A 22523-nucleotide genomic window follows, 5' to 3' on the forward strand; every position below is an offset into this window, starting at 1 on the left:
TTTTTTAACTTTAAACCGCATAAACACATTTCATTACACCAAATACACAAAATAATGTTCTTTTTAGCAGCATCATATGACCCCTTTAAATGGTAATTGTTTTAAATAAAATCAACATTAATTTCAACCAAACAGCAATTGCTGCCAAGTAGAACTAAAATGTTTCAAGTGAAAAACCTTAAATATACATAAACAAAAGGAAGAATGTTATTGAATCATTTTTCAAATTTAATATACACTAATAAGTTAATTGTGAACTAAATCTGAAACTGTTAAAAATTGTTTTCTTGAATTGAAATAAAGCTGAAATTAAATAAAATCTAAATATATGAAAAACGTAAATGAAAATGAGAAATGCTGCCTTTGAAACTAGCAGAAACAAAGTTGAAGTAATGAAATTACTAAAATTAAAGCTGAAATAGAAAAATTAAAACCAAATAGAAAAATTAACAATTAATATAACTGACAGAAATACATAAAATTACAAAAACTTAAAGTTAAATACCAAAGTAAAGAAAGAACATGAAAAAAAACAGAAAGAAGAAAACTAAATATAAAAATAACACCGACACAAATTATAACAGCAATAAAAAAAAAAGTTTTACCTCTTTCTACATAACAAAATGAGCACGCCACGCATAAATATACAATAACATTGCTGAGTTTTCCCCCAATCAATTCAATGACATTTTGAAATGTTACAAGACAATTTGTCGAAATTACTCTAATTATATTTTTGTTACTGAAGTGTAGATGAGGAATGCTCTTAAAACATTCTTTAATGCTCTCATTCATGCCAGTCAAGAAAGGATCACACACCTAGTGACTTAGACAATTTAACAACCAAATAAACAATTAATGGCCAAATAAAGAGTGCAATGCAAAATTCACAATGTTGCTTAATTCTCGCCATGAATAATTGGTATACTGCCCAGCACTATGGAGCAGGGAAAAATACCACAGCAAAACAGATAGGGTACAACGGGGCTAAAGGCGCCTTTGATATTATTTTCATCTAAACCACTAGATGGCACAAAAATGTGGCGTATCACTTTCCAAAACATCGGCTTTTCAAGATGCACGTTTATTTGTCTGATCTTTGACGCGATCACGCAGCAGCGCAAAGTTGATTCTGTTCTTACTTGATCTAATATTTGATGTTTTTTAAAATGTTGTAAATTTAAATAGCAAATGAGAATCGCTAAATTGAATGCATATATTTTAAGACAAAGGTCTTCTTTATGATTTTCAGTTTTGTTTAAGATAATTAAAGCAACAGTTTTTAAATAACGAAAGAATATGTAAAAGTATGGTATTTGGGGTAAAAAGCGCCCCTGCTGTTGGGGCTAAACGCGCACAGCAATTAACATGATAATTAATAGATGGCTGACTTTTCCATTTCTTGGCATGACATGGTTAGATTCAGATGGTAAATATCATATATTATGTTGGGTGTCCATATTAGAGATAATCACCCTGTTTAGAATGAAACCATCATATTTAAAAACATGATATTAATCATATCATATAATAAAATATCATTTGTTGTTACTACTGTAAATATATATTCAATTATTATTGGATCTCTTTCAATACTTTCAGAATCTTTACTTAATAAAATGATTTTGTTTCTGTATTTTAAAATATATTTTTATATTAACATATTTTAATGACAGTATATTTATAGAACAAAAATGAATTCTTTTATTTTTCAAAATAAGCAGAAAATAGTACAAACTTTGCTAAAGTGATTGTTTTGAACAAGTATTAACTTAGAAATTACTTAAAAAACATTATTTTAGCTGAAGTATTTGTATCAATACCGTGTGCCTTTTACCCCATGCTGGTGGGCCTTTTACCCCGTGTGTGGGGCAATTCACCACCTCATACATTTATAAGACTTTTAAACAAAATAAACAACTTGATTTCTTTTTTCACACAAAATCTGTTGCTCCATTAATTTTCAATACAACGAATATATTTTTTTCTCCAATTATACATTTTAGGCGCAGTGAATAGCACATGTTTTCTTAAGGTGGGCCTTTAGCCCCGTTGTACCCTATCTGATAGGGGGTTTGGGGTTGGATACTCACATCTGAGGTAATCAGAGTTGAGGTTTTCAATGTCTGGGTGTGAGGACAGAGCTTTATAGACTTCTTCATGCTCCCCCACTGGTAGAAAGTTTAAAAGGTTCTGATCCACCAGGTCCGACTGAAACAAACACGATTATATATGAACATATAACAGATATAAAACGTAGCAATTCCAAGACCAAAAGAAATATTTAAATAGACTACAAACAATCTGCCAACTCTCACTTACAGGTAAATGCTCAAGTAGAGAAGTTACGCTTTCTGAGGTGTAAATGATGTTGCCGTCTGTCAGCATCACTATGAAGAACCCATCCAGCGCCTTAAAAAAAACATAAAAACGCATTACTAAAGCAGCTCCAACCCATAAACTAAAAAATGTAAAAGTGATGGGTGAAAAATGAAAAATATTAAACATGAATGAGGATGCACTCATTTTTTTTATTAGTGGAAACATCTTTCACAACAGGAAGAAACAGAAAGAGAAAAACGAATACAAACACAAATATTGCCCAAAGCAAGGTCATACCTCTAGCATCAGCTGTGTAAACTCCTCATTGCTAAGAAATGGGGGTTTCCAATCTTGCTTGATCTCACTTGACTCAGACTGTGCAGCAATTTCTGCATGTGAACACAAACAATTCCTTAGAAATAGTTTTCCTCGGATCTGCATGTTTCAGTTGCTTAGAGACTACACTACCTTTAAAAAGTTTTGGCTCGGTAATCAAGTTACCTTTAAGAAGGAAAAACAGTAATATCATGAAATATTATTACAATTTAAAATAATTATTTTCACATAAAATACTGCAGTAGTATGCTGCTTTGTGGTCATTAATTCATTCATCCATCCAAGATGTTCATGTCTTTCTTTCTTCAGTCGAAAGAAATTAAGGTTTTTGAGGAAAACATTCCAGAATTTTTCTCCATATAGTGGACTTCAGTGGGAGCCAACTGGTTGAAGGTCATAATTGCAGCTTCAAAGGGCTCTACACGATCCCAGACGAGGAATAAGGGTCTTATCTAGTGAAACGATTGGTCATTTTCTAAAAACAAAATAAAAATGTCAAACGTGGTTAGTTCTTCGTCTGTGCACTTCGGTTAAAAAAGGTAGGGTAGTGCGAAAAACTCATTTTCTCCTCCAACTTCAAAATCACCCAACATCGTTGTTTTACCTTTTTTTTTGTAAAGGGCATTTGATTTTCTTTGCACGTTCGCTTTGTAAACACTGGGTTGGTACTTCCGCCGATGTCACGCGTGACCTTTCTAACGTGATTATGTAACGCATGAAGTCAAGGTAGTGCAAGACGAGTAGTTGTGGTTAATAAGTATATATATAATTTTTTTTAGAAAAAATGACTGATTGTTTCGCTAGATAAGACCCTTATTCCTCGGCTGGGATCATGTAGAGCCCTTTGAAGCTGCATTGAAACTGCAATTTGGACCTTTAACCTGTTGGGTCCTATTTAAGTCCACTATATGGAGAAAAATCCTGGAATGTTTTCCTCTAAAACCTTCATTTCTTTTCGGCTGAAGAAAGAAAGACATGAACATCTTGGATGACATGGGGGTGAGTAAATTATAAGGACATTTTTATTCTGGAAGTGAACTAATCCTTTAATTCAAGAGTGAAGTACAGTTATAATTATATTTATATATTTAACTTAGAAAATAAAATATCTGGAAGATATTAAAATTCATTGGTGATATAACTATGTATCTGGAGTTGGGGGTTAAGCATATTGCATTGTGGGATTCTGTGCAGTATGATGTGATTTATACTGCACCCTTTTGGCATTTTTGTAGGTCATCCAGGTATACAATGCATACAGATAATTAGCATATGGCTCACAACACACATACTGCAGAAACTGCATGAGTAGCATGATAGTAGAGCTGCATAATAAATCAAGATTACAACTTTTGCTGTGATAAATTAATTGTGAAAAGTGATGATTACAGCATTCCACTTGGATGTAAATCACATGCCAACAGTTTTCTATGTATTTGTCTTCTTTCTATATATATGGCTTTTTTTGCAGCAGCAGCAGCAGTTGAGCATTAGAACCCATCACACACATCTGCTGTGTGCATGGGTGCTATGGCAAAATAATAATACAGATCTGTAATTATTCCAGTAATTATTTGCCTCACCTTTGTGCTTGCGCAGGTAGTCTATGCTTTTCTGCAATATTGTAGACTTGTCCATTTTGCGTGTATTTCCAGGCAACATGGTGCCAAGTTCCTTAATGAGGACATTGAACTGGTCTCGCCTTTTCTTCTCTGACTTATTTCTCGAAACTCTGTGATTGAAGATAATAAAGTTGAGAAAACAAAGCATTAGAAAAGGCTGAAAATGCTTATTCATGATAAACACATCACTTCAGACTTGCTGGAAGAAAACTACAACTGTAAACATTAACCTTTAGACCAACAGCTGAAGCATGCAAGCATAACCCGTTAAAATAGTGCTTTTAAACAAGTTAGCGTGTTTTATGATGCGTTTATGATATTGACATATTGGCTTATGTTGTTCATGAGAAAAGTGAACAACATAAGCCATATTAATAAGCCCAGTTCAGATGAAGTTAGAAAAATGCTTGCGTTTTAGTAGCAATGCAATACTGCGATGCAAGAACACATCTTGTGGTTTTCACATACAAATAAATACTCATGTCTACAAGTAAAACAAACATTCTTGTTGTATTCTACAAGTTGGTACCATTTCATTATCACGAATATGTGATCTCTGTTTATACCCATTTCTATTACAATAATATTTCATAAGTTAATATTTAATTGTTCATTTCAGAACAACTAAAATCAGCAATTTAACTCACTGTTTCACCTTATCTTTCTCATCTTCCTCCATCAGCCCATCAAAAACACTACCATCATCCCTAAAATAGGACACGCATTTATTCTCTGTGTGACGGAAAACCATTTTTTATTTTCTGTAATATGTCATGTCTATGTCATAAAATAATTTTTTTGTTTTGTTTGCATATTACTACAGAAAGAAAGAAACAGAGAAGCGATGTCCTTCTAAAAATAGACTAAGGCCGACGACAAACTCCTACTGTACTTTTTTAATATGTAAATGCAGAAAGTGGAACACTGAAATGCATGGGTGAATATAAAATTGTAATTACATTTTAATAAGCAGGTTGTTGATATATGCATGCATGAATTCATACATTAATTATATCTAACTACATTTTCTGTTGTGCTACTAAAGCACCTAAATTATTTTTGAAGTACCATTTAAATGTTTGGGGAAAGAATTAAAACCTTAATTCAACAAGGATGCATTAAATTGACCAAATATGACAATAAAGATATATACAACATTACAGAAATTAGAGATTCCTATTGCAATTTAAATGCTGTTCTTTTGAACTTTCTATTCATCGAAGAATCACGAAAACAGTATCACGGATTCCACAAAAGTATTATTCCAGCAAAAACATCATTTTTAAATATTGATAAGAAATGTTTCTTGTACACCCATTCAGCATATTAGAATGATATCTGAAGGATCATGTGACACTGAAGACTGGAGAAATGGCTGCTGACCATTCAGCTTCGCTATCACAGGAATAAATTACATTTTAAAATATATTACAACAGAAAACAGTTATTTTAAAATGCAATAATATTACTGTTTTTACTGTACTTTAAATCACAAAATCAGCATTGCTAAGAACGTTTTGAGTCTTTTTACAAAACAAAACATTAAAAAATCTCGCTGAACCTGATCTTTTGAGCAATAGTGTGTACATATTGTTGTGTGAATTTGGTTTGAGCTCTACCTGTCTCTGGAGCTCATGATAATGCTGTCTCATGGATCAGTCTGGGGTTAAAAAACCTGATGCATTGGGAAGACATTGGTGAAGAGGACCTGCCAATGTGAAAGCCTGTGGACACAAAACATTAGATGAATTAAACGGTGAATTAATAGTGTAGTTTAATTTTGTTTGACTCTGTTCTTGCAGAGGTGAAATGTTAATTGATGGACACACAGAGTTCGGGGCCACATGACCGCTTACTCAACATAAATAGTTTTCTTTACAAAAGATATAGGATATATTCAAACTTTTACTACATTTTCACTTGCTGGTTCAAAAAGTCACACTAACTCTGCATCAGACCAAATCATTACCGAATTTAAAAGCCTCTAATGAAGTGCATTTCAAAGGATGCAAGTTAGAAAGGCATCTCAACCCTCAAACATGCTCATCATTCCACTTCAACCCAATCATTACATGGAAATTGCAACCACAACAGCTGTAATAACAAACATACCGATCATTCATTTACATCAGTCAAATCCTCCAAACAAGGACACTGACGTTGTGAGAAAACACCCTAACTGAACCAAACGAGTATGTCATAAAGAAAAACGAAATGTCACGTCAGTACATAAACAGCTGCATCTAAACTTAAAGAGATAGTACTACTTTTAAATACTTGTTAACAAAATCTTACACTCTCTCTGGGTTTTCCTACTGCAGAGCAGCCTATGGATCGCGGAACTACCGAATTTATCAACATAAATAAATTTGGTACCTACAGAGAAACACACTCACACAGGTGCCTGTCAGATATAAGCTCCTTGGACCTGAGATCACAATGCAGCGCTGCGTTGAATAATCGGCGCAATAACTAGAAATGCAATGCTGAATTTCATGCGCGCACTTCCTCGAGCGAGCGGTCTCGCGAATGTGGGTCAGCGGGCCCTAGTGACACGCGAGGCGTAGCGGAAGCTCCTCCCGAACGCCGCAAAATCTGCACACCTTTAAAATGCGTGTTTACTCGGGTGGTCGTAACAATACATACATTATCAGCTTAGACTTGTCTTCTTTTACCTTCGGTCGGCGGCCGTTCGAGGTCAATTTCGGTTTCTTCTTCTTCTTCTTCTTTGAGCTTCTTCTTCTTTGGATTTTTTTGGCGTATTCCGCACCATAGGCACATACCTTCTTTGAGCTTATTGGCGGTTCGCATTCTTAAAAGAGCATTATTATGGACTTACATTTCTGCCACAATTCTGCGCGCGAAAGATCATATTTTGAGCGCACAAAAGTGCATTTTGCACACGCGCGCAGAATTTAGCAGCCTCGGTCTCTGATTGGCTGGAATTATGGCACATTGTAACGCTGGGTTGTGTTGAGCATGCGAGCTGTTGGCATTTAGCGAGCACAGAGAGGGGGCATCAGGTAAGCAAGCTAGTGAAACGTTGCACGGGCAAAAGAGAAGGTCTGCACACATCCAAAAACGTATTTTAAATGCAAAATTGATTTCCGTGCGCTCGAAAGACTTTTTTCTTTGCGAAACAAACATTTTGTCCACAAACTCAGATCGCGCGCGTGCAAAATGCACTTTTGTGTGCTCAAAACATGATCTTTCGCGCGCAGAATTGTGGCAGAAATGTAAGCCCATATCTACGGTTTCGAACAGGATGAAAACATTTAGGCCAAGCCTACTTCACACGAGCAGTCGAAGTCATGCGCAGTAGCCTCAGTAGTATGAGGCTATATATAGCCACTTTAATTCACTTACAAAATAGTGTGCCAAGAATGAGCGCACTTCTTGAAAAGTTAAATACTGGTGCGCTATGCCTATACTTCGTGCACTATTGGCATAATTTTGTACATGATTTTATTTCAGCAAGCATAAGCTACTTTAATTGCCTAGTATTAAAAGGTACAGTGAAGTGGAGTAAAATACAATGTTTGATGAGACTAATCAGACGGGTTTTAATTGCAAAATTAATATGTAATAACAAATTTAAAATTGCCTAAGGAGCCAACAAACCAGTACTCAGGTTGTTTGCAGATATTAACCATTGAACTGTAAAATGTAAACACAATTCCATATTTTTTTTTACATTTCATTTAAATGTCTTGTTTGATCATTTAAGATTAAAATATGTAAAAGTTAGAACTAAGCATGCTGGTTTTTACTTTCTTAAATTGTTTATAATATGAACTAATACAACATACAGATTGTTGTTATTGTTTCGATTTAATGTTAAATAGAAATAAAGTTGGTTGAATTGAATTAAACATAAGGTTACCTCGTCCTTACAGAGATGTTTTATTTTTAAAAACAGATGGCAAAGCAGGTCCCAAGTCCCTTAAATTTTATGACTTTAAATGATTTTTATGACTTTTATTTTGGAATAAAATGTCGTCTTTTGTTGACGTCAGTAGCTGCGCCTGTGAGATTTTCAACCTTCTAATGTCACGTGTAAGGCTTTCTAAAATTAATCTCCTGAATCACGGTTGAGTCTGTTTTTATACATTTAGAGACAATGTTGATACCATTCAGAAGGGTGTTGCTTACTACAACCCGAAAACACAACTGTAGACTTTTTTCGAAGTCTAATACTGCTTTCGGTACAAGAAAAGTAAGTTTCATAATTCGCTGAATGTCTCTCTGTACATAAAGGCCACTGACAGTGACAAGCCATTCGTGTTGTTTTTATTGTTATGTCTGAATGAGTTTATTTAGGGTTTAGTTCTTGGCGTGTATGAGAAACAGTCAGACAATGACGGGATACATCTCACGGAGGCTGCAGCGGCATTTGACAGATCAATCTCAGGAAAACTGTCAGAAATGCTGTCGATGTAAGTCACTAATTTGACATTTGCATCCATCTCTTCGTTTTTTTGCACCATCCGTTCTTTCATTCCTCCTCTCTGCTCTGTAGATCTGGACCTCCCCTGAAAAAAGGCAAGAGCAGGATCTTCTATGGTTTACATCAGGTGTGAACTCACCCCTACGTGATCTTGGCTGTCCTTAAGATGCTTGATGGCAAGATTAATATATCAGTAAATTCTTACAAAAGTCCTTTTCTTGTGAAGGATTTCCCTAGTGCAGTTGTGGTTGGTCTTGGTAAGAGTGGCACATGTGTGTGTGGAAAAGAAAACTGGAACAACTGTAAGGAAAACATCCGTGCAGCTGTGTCAGGTAAATTACACAATTGGGTTCAGGTTAATCTGAAGAAAACTTAAGAACATGTCGGAGTAATACACTACCAGTCAAACGTTTTTGGACAGTATGATTTTTTATGTTTTTTTTTAAGAATTCTCTTACATTTTTTAATCCAAAATACAGCAAAAGCAGTAATATTGTGAAATATTTTTTATTATTTAAAATAACTGCTTTCTATTTGAATATATTTTTAAATGTAATTTATTCCTGTGATGACAATGCTAAATTTTCAGCATCATTACTCCAGTCTTCAGTGTCACATGGTCCTTCAGAAATCATTCTGATATGTGACCCTGGACCACAAAACCAGTCATAAGGGTCAATTTTCAGACCCTTCAGATTTATACATCATCTGAAAGCTGAATAAATAAGCTTTCCATTTTTGTATGGTTTGTTAGGATAGGACAATATTTGGCCGGGATGCAACTATTTGAAAATCTGGAATCTGAGGGTGCAAAAAAATCAAAATATTGAGAAAATCGCCTTTAAAATTGTTAAAATTAAGTTCTTAGCAATGCATAATTACTAATCAAAAATTAAGTTTTGATATATTTACAGTAGGTAATTTACAAAATATCTTCATGGAACATGATCTTTACTTAATATCCTAATGAATTTTGGCATTAAAAAAAATCAATAATTTTGACCCATACAATGTATTTTTGGCTATTGCTACAAATATACTCGTGCTACTTATGACAGGTTTTGTGGTCCAGGGTCACATATACTGATTTGCTGTTCAAGAAACATTTTTTATTATTATTATCAATATTTAAAACAGTTGAGTACATTTTTTTTTTCATTATTCTTTGTTGAATAGAAAGATCCAAAGATCAGCATTTATCTCAAATAAAAAGCTTTTGTAACATTGTACACTATACCATTCAAAAGCTTGGAGTCAGGATATTTAATTAATCATATATTTATTATTATTATATATTCATTATATATTTATTATAAAATTAATACTTTTATTTAGCAAGGATGCATTAAATTAATCAAAAGAGATGATAAAGACATTTATAATGTTACAAAAGATTTCTATTTCAGATAAATGCTGTTCTTCTGAACTTTCTATTCATCAAAGAAACCTAAAAAAAATTCTACTCCGCTGTTTTCAACAACATAATAATAATAATAATAATACATGTTTTTGAGCAGCAAATCAGAATATTAGAATGATTTCTGAAGGATCATGTGACTGGAGTAATGGTGCTAAAATACAGCTTTGAAATCACAGGAATAAATTACATTTTAAAATATATTCAAATAGAAAGCAGTTATGTTAAATATTAAAAATATTCCACAATATTACTGCTTTTGCTGTATTTTGGATCAATTAAATGCAGGCTTGGTGAGCAGAAGAGAATTCTTTAAAAAACATAAAAAATCTTGCTGTCCAAAAACTTTTTACTGGTAGTGTATTTCACCCCAAAATCTAAAAAAATTAGATTTCGCATAAATAAAATTAAGAAAGAATGAGTTCTGAAGGTTCTTTCTGCTTTCTATGTAAAAAGAAAAAAAATCTTACTGTAATGCATAATGTAATTGTAATCTTGTGGAATTCAGAAAAATACATATATGTGTGAGTTTCATTCAAGTAGTTGTGTTTTTCACAATACATGTATTGAAAATTGAGAACGCAGTTGTTTGTACAGTGGGCTGCAGGCAGCTTCAGGATCTGGAGGTAGCTCATGTCGAGGTGGACCCTTGTGGAGATGGGCAGTCAGCAGCAGAGGGCGCTGTGCTCGGGCTTTTTGAGTATGATGAGCTCAAAACCAAGAAGAAGGTCCGTGTCACGACCCAACCATATGGGAGGTATATAAAACACAGATCTTTAAATATTCATGTATTCTTAGGAAATTTATTGCATGATTTGTAATAAAGCCACACGCATGGCGCCCCTTACATTCATCCCAAGAATTCTGGCTCATCTTCTTTCCTGTTTCTTTGCAGTGTGGATTCAGCAGCATGGCAGAAAGGTGTTTTGTATGGGGATGGGCAGAACCTGGCCAGACAACTAATGGAAGCTCCAGCCAATCACATCACTCCCACAGTGTTCGCAAACTCGATAGAACAGAAACTCTCACCCTTTGCTCACAAAGTGGCTGTCCACAAGAGGTAGTGTCAAAGTTTGTTCATTAGAGTCTGTCATCCTTTCCATTAATGATAAAGCAACATAGCACTTTTCTGTGTTTGTTTCTCTCTCATTTTTAAGGCCTCAGTCTTGGATTGAGAGTGAGCAAATGGGGGCTTTTCTAAGTGTGTCTAAAGGCTCAGAGGAGCCCCCTATCTTTCTTGAGCTGCATTACAAAGGCAGTTTAGACTCTGCACAACCTCCTCTTGTGCTGGTGGGAAAAGGAATCACCTTTGACAGGTAACTACATCAGAACCTAAAAACATCAGTAGTTGTGAATTTGAAGCAAATAATGAGTTTGTCCATCTCATTCTAGTGGTGGAATTTCTCTGAAGCCTTCTTCAGGCATGGATGCCATGAGAGCAGATATGGGTGGAGCAGCCACTGTGTGTTCTGCTATCGTGACGGCAGCAGCTTTGAAACTCCCCATCAATATCATCGGTCTGTCCACTGCACTAGACACTGTCCACTGCAACCGTTGGCACACAAACTAACCTCATGTTTCTTATTTCAGGTTTGGCACCACTCTGTGAAAACATGCCTAGTGGAAAAGCAAACAAACCGGGTGATGTTGTCCGTGCCAAAAATGGCAAAACCATTCAGGTATTCTCCTCTTGCACATATTGTACCGATATGCACACAGAGAGCATGTATTACTGTTTGACATCTGCATCAAATGTTATTACTATAAAAAAAAGTTATCCTGAGTTTTTCCAGGGGTCTTTAAAAGGGTGTCTGACAAATATTGTTTTATCTCTATCAAACTGAAACTAAAATATGCTTTAAACAAAAATACAATATTAAGTTAATGCTGAAGTTAAGTAAGATTTAAATATTACAGAAACTTTACTGTCATATGTTTGTCTAATCATATATTTAATCATATTAAGCATGCTACCTCTTAATTTTGATCAAAAATACATATTTCTGAAATATAACTTATTCCTGCTATGGCAAAGTTGAATTTTGTAAAATTATAATTGATCCTTCAGAAATCATTCCTAATATACTGATTTGCTGCTCAAGAAACATTTTTTTTATTATTATCAACAGTGTCAACAACAGTTGTGCTGGTTAATCTTGTGAGGAAATTGTGAAACATCTTTGCTTAAAGTTTAAAAGAATAGTATTTATTTAATATAACATATCTGTAAAGATTTAAAGGTGTTTACTGTCACTTTTTATCATTCTAGTGTCCTTGCTGACTAAAAGTATTTAGATACAAAAAAAAAAAATCTTAACGTCCATAAACAGTACATTTATTATGTGATTATATAAATATCTATTAAATAATATATTGGCATAGTTAGCCCAATTTTTTTATTTTATTTTATAAACTATAAAATGAAATGCCATCAGAGAGCAGAGAAATGAATAAATATTAAGTAATAAAGTAATAATTAGCCTAAAAAAATTGTCTTGAATTTGATGGTGTTTCTGCTCAAATGCCCATAGACTCTGACAAATAGCTATTCTCAGTAAGAAATAAAAATGAGATAGAACATTGTTTTTTCTTTGGTAGATTGACAACACTGATGCGGAGGGCAGGCTGATTTTGGCTGATGCTCTGTGTTATGCTCACAGCTTCAAGCCCAGAGCAATAATCAATGCGGCTACACTTACAGGTACCAACACACAAGCTGCATTGATGCTTTCAAATAAACATAGACTCATATTAATGGTTTCTCTCTGTCTTTGTTCCTCTGGCAGGTGCCATTGATGTGGCCTTAGGTTCTGCTGCTGCAGGCGTGTTTACTAACTCCGATTGGCTGTGGGAGCGGCTGCATAAGGTAATGAGCAACGTCACTCTCATCTGAATGTCAAAATTACTTGAATGCCATTCTTCATTGGCATTGTTCTATCATATTGTAGGCTTTGTGGAAACTAATGTCTTCATATGTTTTTTGTATACTCCTAGGCAAGCATTGTTACTGGTGACAGGGTGTGGAGGATGCCACTGTTTCAGCATTACACCAAACAAATAACAGAGAGTGCACTGGCAGATCTGAACAACATTGGAAAATATAGCCGGTACATATGAACACTCACATATGCTATTTCAAACATTGTTTCATTATTTTTTAATATGTTTGCACCCTCTAGTTCAACTGGAAGTAGAAGATCATGGTGTTATGTGAACTAAAGGCTATTGGGGTAGAGCTCTTGTAACACGCTCCTACTGACAAAGCTCAGTAACAATCGGCACGCTAAGGTTTGAGGAGGCCCTTCCCTCCTCACACTGTGTGACCGCCAGGGTTGGGAGGGTTACTTTTAAAATGTATTCTGTTACAGTTACAAATTACTTCATTAAAAAAGTATTTAGTGATGTAATCCAAGTACCACAATATAAAAGTAATGTAATCTGATTACTTTAGGATTACTTCCAAGTTACATATGTAAATAAGTAAAAAAAGCAATATCTAAGTACTTTTATTTAACTATGACTTTAAAATTAAAACTAATAAAAACTATTTGAAACTATTAAAAATCGTGTCTTGTTTCACCACCTAGATATTACAGCCCATATATATTTTTATATAAAAAGCTATCTAGTGGCTATAGTTTAGTATTACAGTTTTATTTTTATTATAATTTTTTTTATTTCTTTAACATGTACAAGTAAAAATAAATATGGTTTCTACACAAAATTTACACCATATACATATTAGTCTATTTTACTTCATTAAAAAAGTATTTAGTGATGTAATCCAAGTACCACAATATAAAAGTAATGTAATCTGATTACTTTAGGATTACTTCCAAGTTACATATGTAAATAAGTAAAAAAAGCAATATCTAAGTACTTTTATTTAACTATGACTTTAAAAATAAAACTAATAAAAACTATAGTAAAAACTTTTTGAATGTATTAAAAATTGTGTTGTTTCACCATCTCGATATTACAGGCCGTATATTAATATTAAAGGCTATGCAGACATCTAGTGGCTATACAGTTTAGTATTAAAGTTTTCTTTTTATTATTATTTTTTATTTCTTTAATATGTACAAGAAAAAATAAATATAGTTTATACACAGCATTAAAAAATTTACACCATATACATATTAGTCTATTTAAAAATAAGCCTACATGTCGAAATGCTATCTTTCTGTATTTCATTGACTGATCCGGGTTGTGGGGACTCTCATGTTAATTTCTACATTTTCAGGCTCATTTTCCACTAGAAAACTTACAACTGCAGTCATGCACACCATGGAATTTTAAATCACTAACAAACACTAAATTTTAGCTAACATGATTATTTCCATTCTAGTGGGACTTGTACATGCAAATGTTCGAGTTGGTTGAGTAGCCTTTGTTAAAGCAAGAGTCTTCATGCATAGCTTACGCTGTACAACTATATTATTTCCTTTATCCTCTTTGAAAACAAAATAACTTTGAAATCTCCAGACATGAAAACGTTTTTCACACCAGGAAGCATCGTAATTAATTTACTGTAGCAGCGTCTGTCATCCCGCGTTTGAGGAGAATAATTGTAGATGGGTGTTATTTGCGCACGCAACAGCAGGCGGCTCACGTGAGTCAACGTGTCAACAGAACCAGGAACTATGCAGCGCTAAATATATAGCGTTATGTCAAAATACTCATTTATTTAATTTTAAATGAAACAAAATGTAATCCTGATAGTATTCCCACTTTTTACAAAATGTAACCGTAATCTGCATACTTTGTTTTTGATGTAACTGTAACGGATTACAGTTACTAGATTTTTGTATCCTGATTACGTACCGCCGTTACATGTATTCCGTTATATATATATATATATATAATTCATATCAAATGCAGTAAATACTCTGACCAAATGCAATTTTGGCTGCACTGAAACTCTTCAATATGTTTCACCCCAACTTCCTGTTTCAGTAGAAACAAAAATGTCTATACCAGAAAGAGAAATGTGTTCACAAACCATTTTATAAGGGTCTTCATTCCAAGGATGCACTAAATTGATTAAAAAAAGAGAGATTTAAAGTTATATTTCAGATTTTCTATTCATTGAACATTCCTTAAAATGGAAATGCATCACTAAATATTTAAGCATCACAACCGTTTTCAAATGTGATCATAATACAAAAATGTTGCTTGAGCACCATTTTACCATATTAGAATGATTTCTGAAGGATCATGTGAAACTGAAAAGTGTGGCAGCCATATTCTACATTAGTAGAATATAGGGAGGGATGCAACGACAGAATTTATTTTGGCCGATACCGATTTTAACAAACAGCTATTGGTCAATTCCGATACCGATATTGGTCAATTGCATAAAGCAGGGCTTAAAAACGAGAGAGAAAAAAAAAGATTGGTTCGCTCCGAGCAGAATCGGTATTTGAACGTTTCTGTTCCTGCGTTCCTCTGTGAAACCTGTTTGAGTAGAAAACATACAGGTTACTAATGTTATTTTTAAAACTTTTTCTTTGCCAATAATAATAATAAAAATAAAGTACAGCGTTTAATTTACTCAAAAAGAAAAAAAATCATGAAGAGAGTCTTGAATGATCTCTCTTAGTCATAGCCAATACAGCATCATCTTTTCTAGATTTACCAAAGACCAAATGTATTAAACAAAAGAAAAAACTTTCAACGCAATGTCAAAGAACTGTCAAATAATTTTTTTCAAGATATTTAAAAATGTTTCAGCATGGATAAAATAAAAAAAACGCTACTCCTATAAGCGTTTTGAGAGGAAAAAAACAGCCTAAATTAGTAGGCTGTATGTTGCATTTTATTATTACATTCTGAAATAACGTAGGCTAAAATAATGGTAAATAAAAGCAAAATTACAAACACAATTAGGCTATTTTAGTTCCCTTCTCTCCACAACAAATCCTCTAAAGTTGTATTTAGGCTAAATATAAGCGTCAAGCCAAAACAAATTAATTTAAAAATGAAACTGAAGCCTACCTCTCTCATTCTGCACGTATCCAAATGTTTCCATATTTGCAAAGTATCCGGATGCTAACCTATTATTTATTATGTAAACTATAGGCTTCGTTCTTCACTCGCATTATCGATGTAAAACATCATCCTTCACATATAGGCTATATCAGCAGTGAGGCACTGGTCACACTGAACGGCACAGAAACGCTGCAGGTGCGTGATGTGACCTTGTGTGAATCCGTGTTCTACACTGGTTTCAAACAAAAAGCTGCATATTACCTGCATTTCATTTTGACTTAAATGTAGGCTTAATGCTTGGCGGTTCGTGACATATCCTTGGATAAACTCTAACGCCGGTGCATTGCCATTGTGACTTCCCGATGATGAATTTACACGTTTGCGAAGTCATGTTTGCTTATGGCCATACTATGCTGTCTGACAAACTATATTTTGTACAGATTTTATTTTGTTTTGGCAAGTATTTAATTATTTTTCCCAGAGAAAAACGTTGGATTATGCAACAGACATGCAACTCGTTGTCTCCATGCAGTTAATTAATAAACCATCAGTATTGGCCCTTTTCATGCTATTTCCGATATGCCGATGGCTTTAAAATAATCAAAAATCGGCCAATAAATATCGGCGGCCGATACATCGGTGCATCCCTAGTAGAATACAATTATTTTTCAACATTACTGTTTTTACCTTATTTTTGATCAAATAAATGCTGTCTTTGTGAGCATAAGAGACTTCTTTCAAAACATTTAAAATTCTTACCAACTCCAAACTTTTGGACAGCAGTGTATTTTTTCTGTAATCCGTAGTAATTACTGTGCTTGATTTTGGTTGCCATAACACTGAACTGGTCTGTGACCTCACAGTTCAGGTGGCGCCTGCACTGCCGCAGCCTTCCTGAGAGAGTTTGTGACCGCTGATCATTGGGCTCATCTCGACATTGCCGGCGTCATGACCAATAAGGATGAAGTTCCATACCTGAGAAAAGGAATGTCTGGAAGACCTACACGTACGTTGGTGGAGTTTGCTGCTGGTTTGGCCTCTGAACCCTAATGTGACCATTGTGACGTTTGACTTGGCTGCCTCAGAATTACAGTATATCCATGATGATCAGTGTTCAGAACGATTATAAATACGATTGCTGCTGAAATTAGCAGACGCTTAGCAACAAGTGATCAACACAGTGAAAGAATTAAAAAAAAAAAGTCATGGCTGAGGTGTTTTTATGGCACAAGAAGAAACTTTTAGTGCCAAGAACCGAAAACAGTATCTAATGGAAACTGCTGACAAGCATTGCTAGAACCTGCCACACTGTTGCTAAAGTCTAGTTACTTTGTAACAAGCAACAACTGAAACTAGAGAATGAAAGACCAGTTTGCTGGACTGCAAAAACTGTAAAGTGGTATTGTATAAAAAAAGTGGCACAAGGTTCAGGGAACTTTTCAAATTCTTCATATTTGTGTAGTAAGATTAAATGGTACCAGTATTATACCATGTATAAATGCACAAAATACAAGGTCAATAAAGTCATGTGGCAATGAAGATTGTGATAAATGTCACGATGAAAGACTGGTGTGTTGGTTTATTTTTACCTTGAAAACACTTGAAATACAAGTTGTATTATCTAACCAAATGAAAACTATTTTCATAAATTATGATGTTTCATTAAACTAGATTTATGCTTAAAGAATAATGTGGCACCTTGTTTTGCCATGTTAATATTGAAATTTACTTAAAAGTATATTTATTTCATGATTTGCTCACAGTCATGTAATTTCAGACTTGTATGACTTTTGTGAAATATAAACAAAAGTTATTGGTTTATAAAAGATAACAGTTTTGGTTGCCATTGACTTCCGCTATATATATAAAAAAATAAAAAATAAATACATTTTTGAAAGAAAGTCAAATAAGTTTAGAATGACATGAGGGTGGGTAAATGATGACGGAGTTGAAATTTTTGGCTGATCTGTCCTTTTAAATGGTGCTTTCTAGTATATTCCCAGCCATGTTTAAAGATTTACTGTATGTGTCCTATGCAGAGGTAATGTTTGAGAAGAAAAAGACTATTCATGTTATTTAGGTGATTATGGAGAAACTTTTGAACTCAATAACTGGAACTTGAAAAGTGAGTAGCTTTGTACACCGCTAGATGGCTTTGTGAAAGTGAATGGAGGAAGAAGAGAAGGCTTATGTTATCTCAGAATGTTCAGTGTTGTGTCAGCTGGGCCTGAGCACTCATTTACACACAAAACAGGACAATTTACTGGAATGAAACCCTCTCACACCATGCCTCTTTGTGTGTTTCTAACTTTAGGAATATTCTAACTATCCTCCAGGGACACAGTTGCTAAAAGATGTCTCCAGACATTTGCAAAATCTCACAAAAACTAACTTTTATCATATCCTCAAAGATAAAAGTAAATGCGTCAAAATAAAAGTAAAATGGTTTTCTTTTCTAATGTTGGTTTGGATTTGTCTGTATGAATTCTAATTTAAACTAGGTTTAGCAGGAGTGTGTTTTGAAGACGTTAGATCGGACGTTGTGCTGTAAGCTGATGTGGAATTTGTGCAATAAACTTAATCTGAAAAGCAGGTCGAGATGGAGAGGAGAACGATTGTTCTAACAGCGCAGAGGTTTAAGCACGTGTGCCCTGCTTTCATCCCACAATCCCCCTACACACACAACCCAAATATCCCCTTTACCCACATACACCATCCTTACCTATGTATTCTAATGAACAGCACTGCATTAGTTGCCTTATTTTCTTCATGATAGAATTTTGATTAAGTAACTTTACCTTTTAGACCTGTTTTACCACTTTTTAGTAGTGCTGTCAAACGATTAATCGCGATTAATCACATCCAAAATAAACGTTTTTGTTTACATAATATGTGTACTGTGTCTATTTATTATGTATATATAAATACACGCATGTATATATTTCAGAAAAATATGTTTATATATTAAATATATTTATAATAAATTATATGGATATAAATATAGACATGTAAATACATGTAAATTTTTCAAAATATATACTGTATGTGTGTGTATTTATATATACATAATTAATATACACAGAACACACATATATTATGCAAACAAAAACTTTTATTTTGTATGCAATTAATCGTGATTAATCATTTGACAGCACTACTTTTTGGACAGTATTGCCGATTTGATTAAAATAGAGTATATTCAGCAAAACTGTCTAAAACAAAGTATTGCCAATTATAGCTATTTTACTACAAGTTTACTTTTTAGGTGCAGTATTGCCTATTATGTTACATCTATTATACTACAAATTCACCTGTAAATTTACTTTTTAGATGCAGTACTGCAGATTAAGTTCCATTTATTTTACTACAAGTTTACTTTTTAGTAAGAACGTCTCGGGATTTGAGAGTATAGAGTTATATGTATGAGATTTGTGCAAGGCTGAGACAAAGAGGGATCAGCTTTGATAACAGTTCAGACGTGCAGCCAGGGGACAAGGTCACCCGCATACAGTCAAAATATACTCTTTGCTATTTTGTTTCATCTTTTGTTAAAGTGGGTAAGTTTGTGGTAAATGAAGAGCTGATATCCACATCACCAATCTCTGGAATCATTAAACCATTTTAATAATGTGCATTTGGGAACTGCACAATGATGATCAGTTGTTGTTTTTTCTAAACAGCAATGATATTAAGTAGGAAGAAAATGGAGACTATTTTTTATTATTTTTTCATATGGAGAAAAATACCCTAGTAATTTCACATAACACGTCATGAATTTGCTTAGTTGTGCCAAGATAACAATTCCTGCAATCAAAAGTCCAGTATAATCTTTCAGTATGATAAATAAATAAATACAAAATTATTATTTCACAACTGTCTCTTTTAATTTTCATTCAAAGGAACTTTAGGAGTTTTTCCTACCTTTAAAATGTCTTTTATTTGAAAGAAATGAATACTTTTATAGATCAAGGATGCAGTAAGTTAATCAAAAGTGACAGTAATGACATTTGTAATGTTAAATTTTAAAATATTTTAAAATAAATGCTGTTTTTAAGATGTTTTGTTCATCAGAGTATCCTGAAAAAAATTATAATAGTGTCCATATTTTTTAAACAATAATGGCCTTTTTCAGTTGTGATAAACAAATGTTTCACGAACACCAAATCAGCATATTGGAGTAATGGCTGCTCAGAATTAAGCTTTGCCATCACAGGAATTAAATTGCAATTTAAAATACAGTGTATGAACAGAAAACAGTTGTAATGACATTTTACTATTTAACTGTTTGCACTGTATTTTTGTTGACATAAATGAAGCCTTGATGAGCAAGAGACTTATTTCAAAACCATTAAAAACGCTTACCGACCCAAAACTTTTGAACTGTAGAGTAAATTCAACTTAAATTAAAATTCCATTGGCTAGAAGCAATAAATATTTATTCTGGGTGTGTGTATGTGTTTTGGGTTGAGGGGGTGGTGTATGTATGTTTTGGGTCTGCAAATGACCTATTGTGTGTATGTTTTTGGGCTGAATGTTAATGAATGTGTGTGTGTGTGTGTGGGAGAAAGTGTGTGATTGTACTCCCCCTCTTCAGGCAGGAGTGTGATTGGCTTTAAACAGATTAACATTCTAATGGCCAGAGTCTTAAATCCACCCAGTAACAGAACAAAACTGCTCATTAAATCATACTGACCCTACCACATGTTCTCTCTCTCCTTTTCCTTTAAATGTTTCATTTCTTTTTCTCTCCACCTGTCTTTCTCTTCAGAAATTGTTCTATGAATTTCTAGGATTGGTAAAGTATATCTAACTTATCAGTTTGGCTCAGTTGCGTCACGCCTGCACACATCCCCCTTCAGATAACCATTTGATTGCATTTATTCATTTTTGTAATGCAGCTTCAACTTTACATTCATGTTAAAGTCCAATACTAGATTAAAACGTGTCATTTGTTGACTAGGATGTATGGAAGCTCGTTTCTGCCTTAAAGTGATGATAAAATCAAATGAAATAAAATAAAGTTCCTGGTCTATTTCATGTTCATTTTGCTGTGTCACTGTAGTGCCCAGTGACTCTGCAACCAGAGATGAGGAATGTAATTTTGTCCACTCCTACTGCTTTTGCCTATGTGAAATTCACCTGCAAGCCTTTGTCATATCCAACATTGAGGAAGTGTTTCCGATCTCTCTCTCTGTCTCTTGTTTTCTCTCTGCATTGTCTGTCTATTGAGAGAGAAGAAGGTGTGTTGAATGCATTGATTGTATGAAAGGCGTTTCTGTGTGTGAGAATAAATAGAACTCTTCTCAGAGACTTGTATTTCACACATGGGGGTTGGTTAATTTATTTTTTATTTCCAGCCAAGTCAAGAAATCAATGGTTTAGTGAACCATTCTAATCAGTTACTAGTTATTAGATGAACTGTTTGTTTGCCTGGGAAAACAATGGCACATATTAGTGAATGATATTAAAGTGCTAGTTCACCCAAAAGAAGAAAATTCTCATGTAGTTGCAATCCTGTACACTGAAAAAAAGTAATTGCTAGTAAATTTCACAAATAATTAAGGCAACACTTTGAACTGAACAGTGAACATGATATTTTGTAGAGAGACTAAAATAGTATTTTCTTGTTAAAATGTACTACAATATGTATGTATGTATTTATTTATTTAAATTTACAACTTCAAAAAATTTATGTATGTATATATACACACACACATACAGTAATTACAGTGTATGACTAACTTTCCTCTGTGGAAGATATTTTGAAGAATGTTTCCATGTTTCACAAGTTTAAAACCTGGGATTGTATGGGGAAAAAATCCAGTATCTTTTTTTTTGGTCATCTGAGTTGGTTACACTTTATTTTAGGTTGTTACAGTATAATTACACAAATAAATACTGAGTAATATTAATTAACGGCATGTACTTATTATATTATATGGTTAAGTTTATTGTTTGGTTTTACGTTAGTCGGTTTTAATTATGCATAATTTACTGTTATTACTGTAGTAAGTACATGTAACAAGTAACTGTCACATTCAAATAAAGTGTTGCAAGTTTATGATGAGATAGGAGAATGTAATTAATTTTTTTTGACAAGTGTTATTTATTGATAAATGTATTGTTTATTTTGCAGACATGACAGTTCTTTTTTTAATATAAACATAACAGTTGTTGCTTCTGTATGACCACATTTCATTAATTCATTTAATTCGAAACGCACACACACAAGCTAGAGGTCAGTGAACTGGGTGAAATGGTTATTTTGGAGATGGAACTTTTTTTTTTTCCAATTTCATTCAAACATTCCCAGAGGTCTATGAGAAACTGCGTGTGTTCATCTTTGTGTCACTTTGATGCCTTTTTTGCGTAAATCAGAGAAACCAAA

General features: G+C 33.7%; 2 protein-coding genes across 7 annotated transcripts in view; one reads left to right on the plus strand and one right to left on the minus strand.

Annotated features, from left to right (window-relative positions):
* LOC107656111 (circadian locomoter output cycles protein kaput-like) overlaps positions 1 to 7028 on the minus strand; it is an 18328-nt gene extending 11300 nt beyond the window's left edge. For 3 of the 6 annotated variants that reach the window (XM_016443847.1, XM_016443855.1, XM_016443816.1), the window contains exons 1-6: positions 6661 to 7028; positions 5900 to 6004; positions 4242 to 4390; positions 2620 to 2711; positions 2323 to 2412; positions 2094 to 2211 (exon numbers count right to left, since the gene is read on the minus strand). In XM_016443847.1, coding sequence (XP_016299333.1) covers positions 2094 to 2211; positions 2323 to 2412; positions 2620 to 2711; positions 4242 to 4390; positions 5900 to 5916 — 466 coding nt within the window. In that variant the 5' untranslated portion in view covers positions 5917 to 6004; positions 6661 to 7028. The remainder of the gene's footprint in view (positions 1 to 2093; positions 2212 to 2322; positions 2413 to 2619; positions 2712 to 4241; positions 4391 to 5899; positions 6005 to 6660) is intronic. The other 3 variants (XM_016443834.1, XM_016443824.1, XM_016443840.1) reach the window with 3 other exon arrangements.
* Positions 7029 to 8283: 1255 nt separating this feature from the next.
* LOC107656223 (cytosol aminopeptidase-like) lies at positions 8284 to 17686 on the plus strand. The gene is made up of 13 exons (XM_016443988.1): positions 8284 to 8496; positions 8601 to 8716; positions 8800 to 8854; positions 8954 to 9059; positions 10742 to 10901; positions 11040 to 11204; positions 11302 to 11460; positions 11537 to 11661; positions 11735 to 11823; positions 12743 to 12845; positions 12931 to 13010; positions 13139 to 13251; positions 16999 to 17686. Exons 1-13 carry the CDS (start codon positions 8401 to 8403, stop codon positions 17183 to 17185), a joined length of 1554 nt encoding a protein of 517 aa, XP_016299474.1. The 5' UTR covers positions 8284 to 8400; the 3' UTR covers positions 17186 to 17686.
* The last annotated feature ends 4837 nt before the right edge of the window (positions 17687 to 22523 follow it).

Source organism: Sinocyclocheilus anshuiensis, unplaced genomic scaffold (assembly GCF_001515605.1).
Source record: "Sinocyclocheilus anshuiensis isolate Anshui unplaced genomic scaffold, SAMN03320099.WGS_v1.1 scaffold85, whole genome shotgun sequence".
NCBI lineage: Eukaryota > Metazoa > Chordata > Actinopteri > Cypriniformes > Cyprinidae > Sinocyclocheilus > Sinocyclocheilus anshuiensis.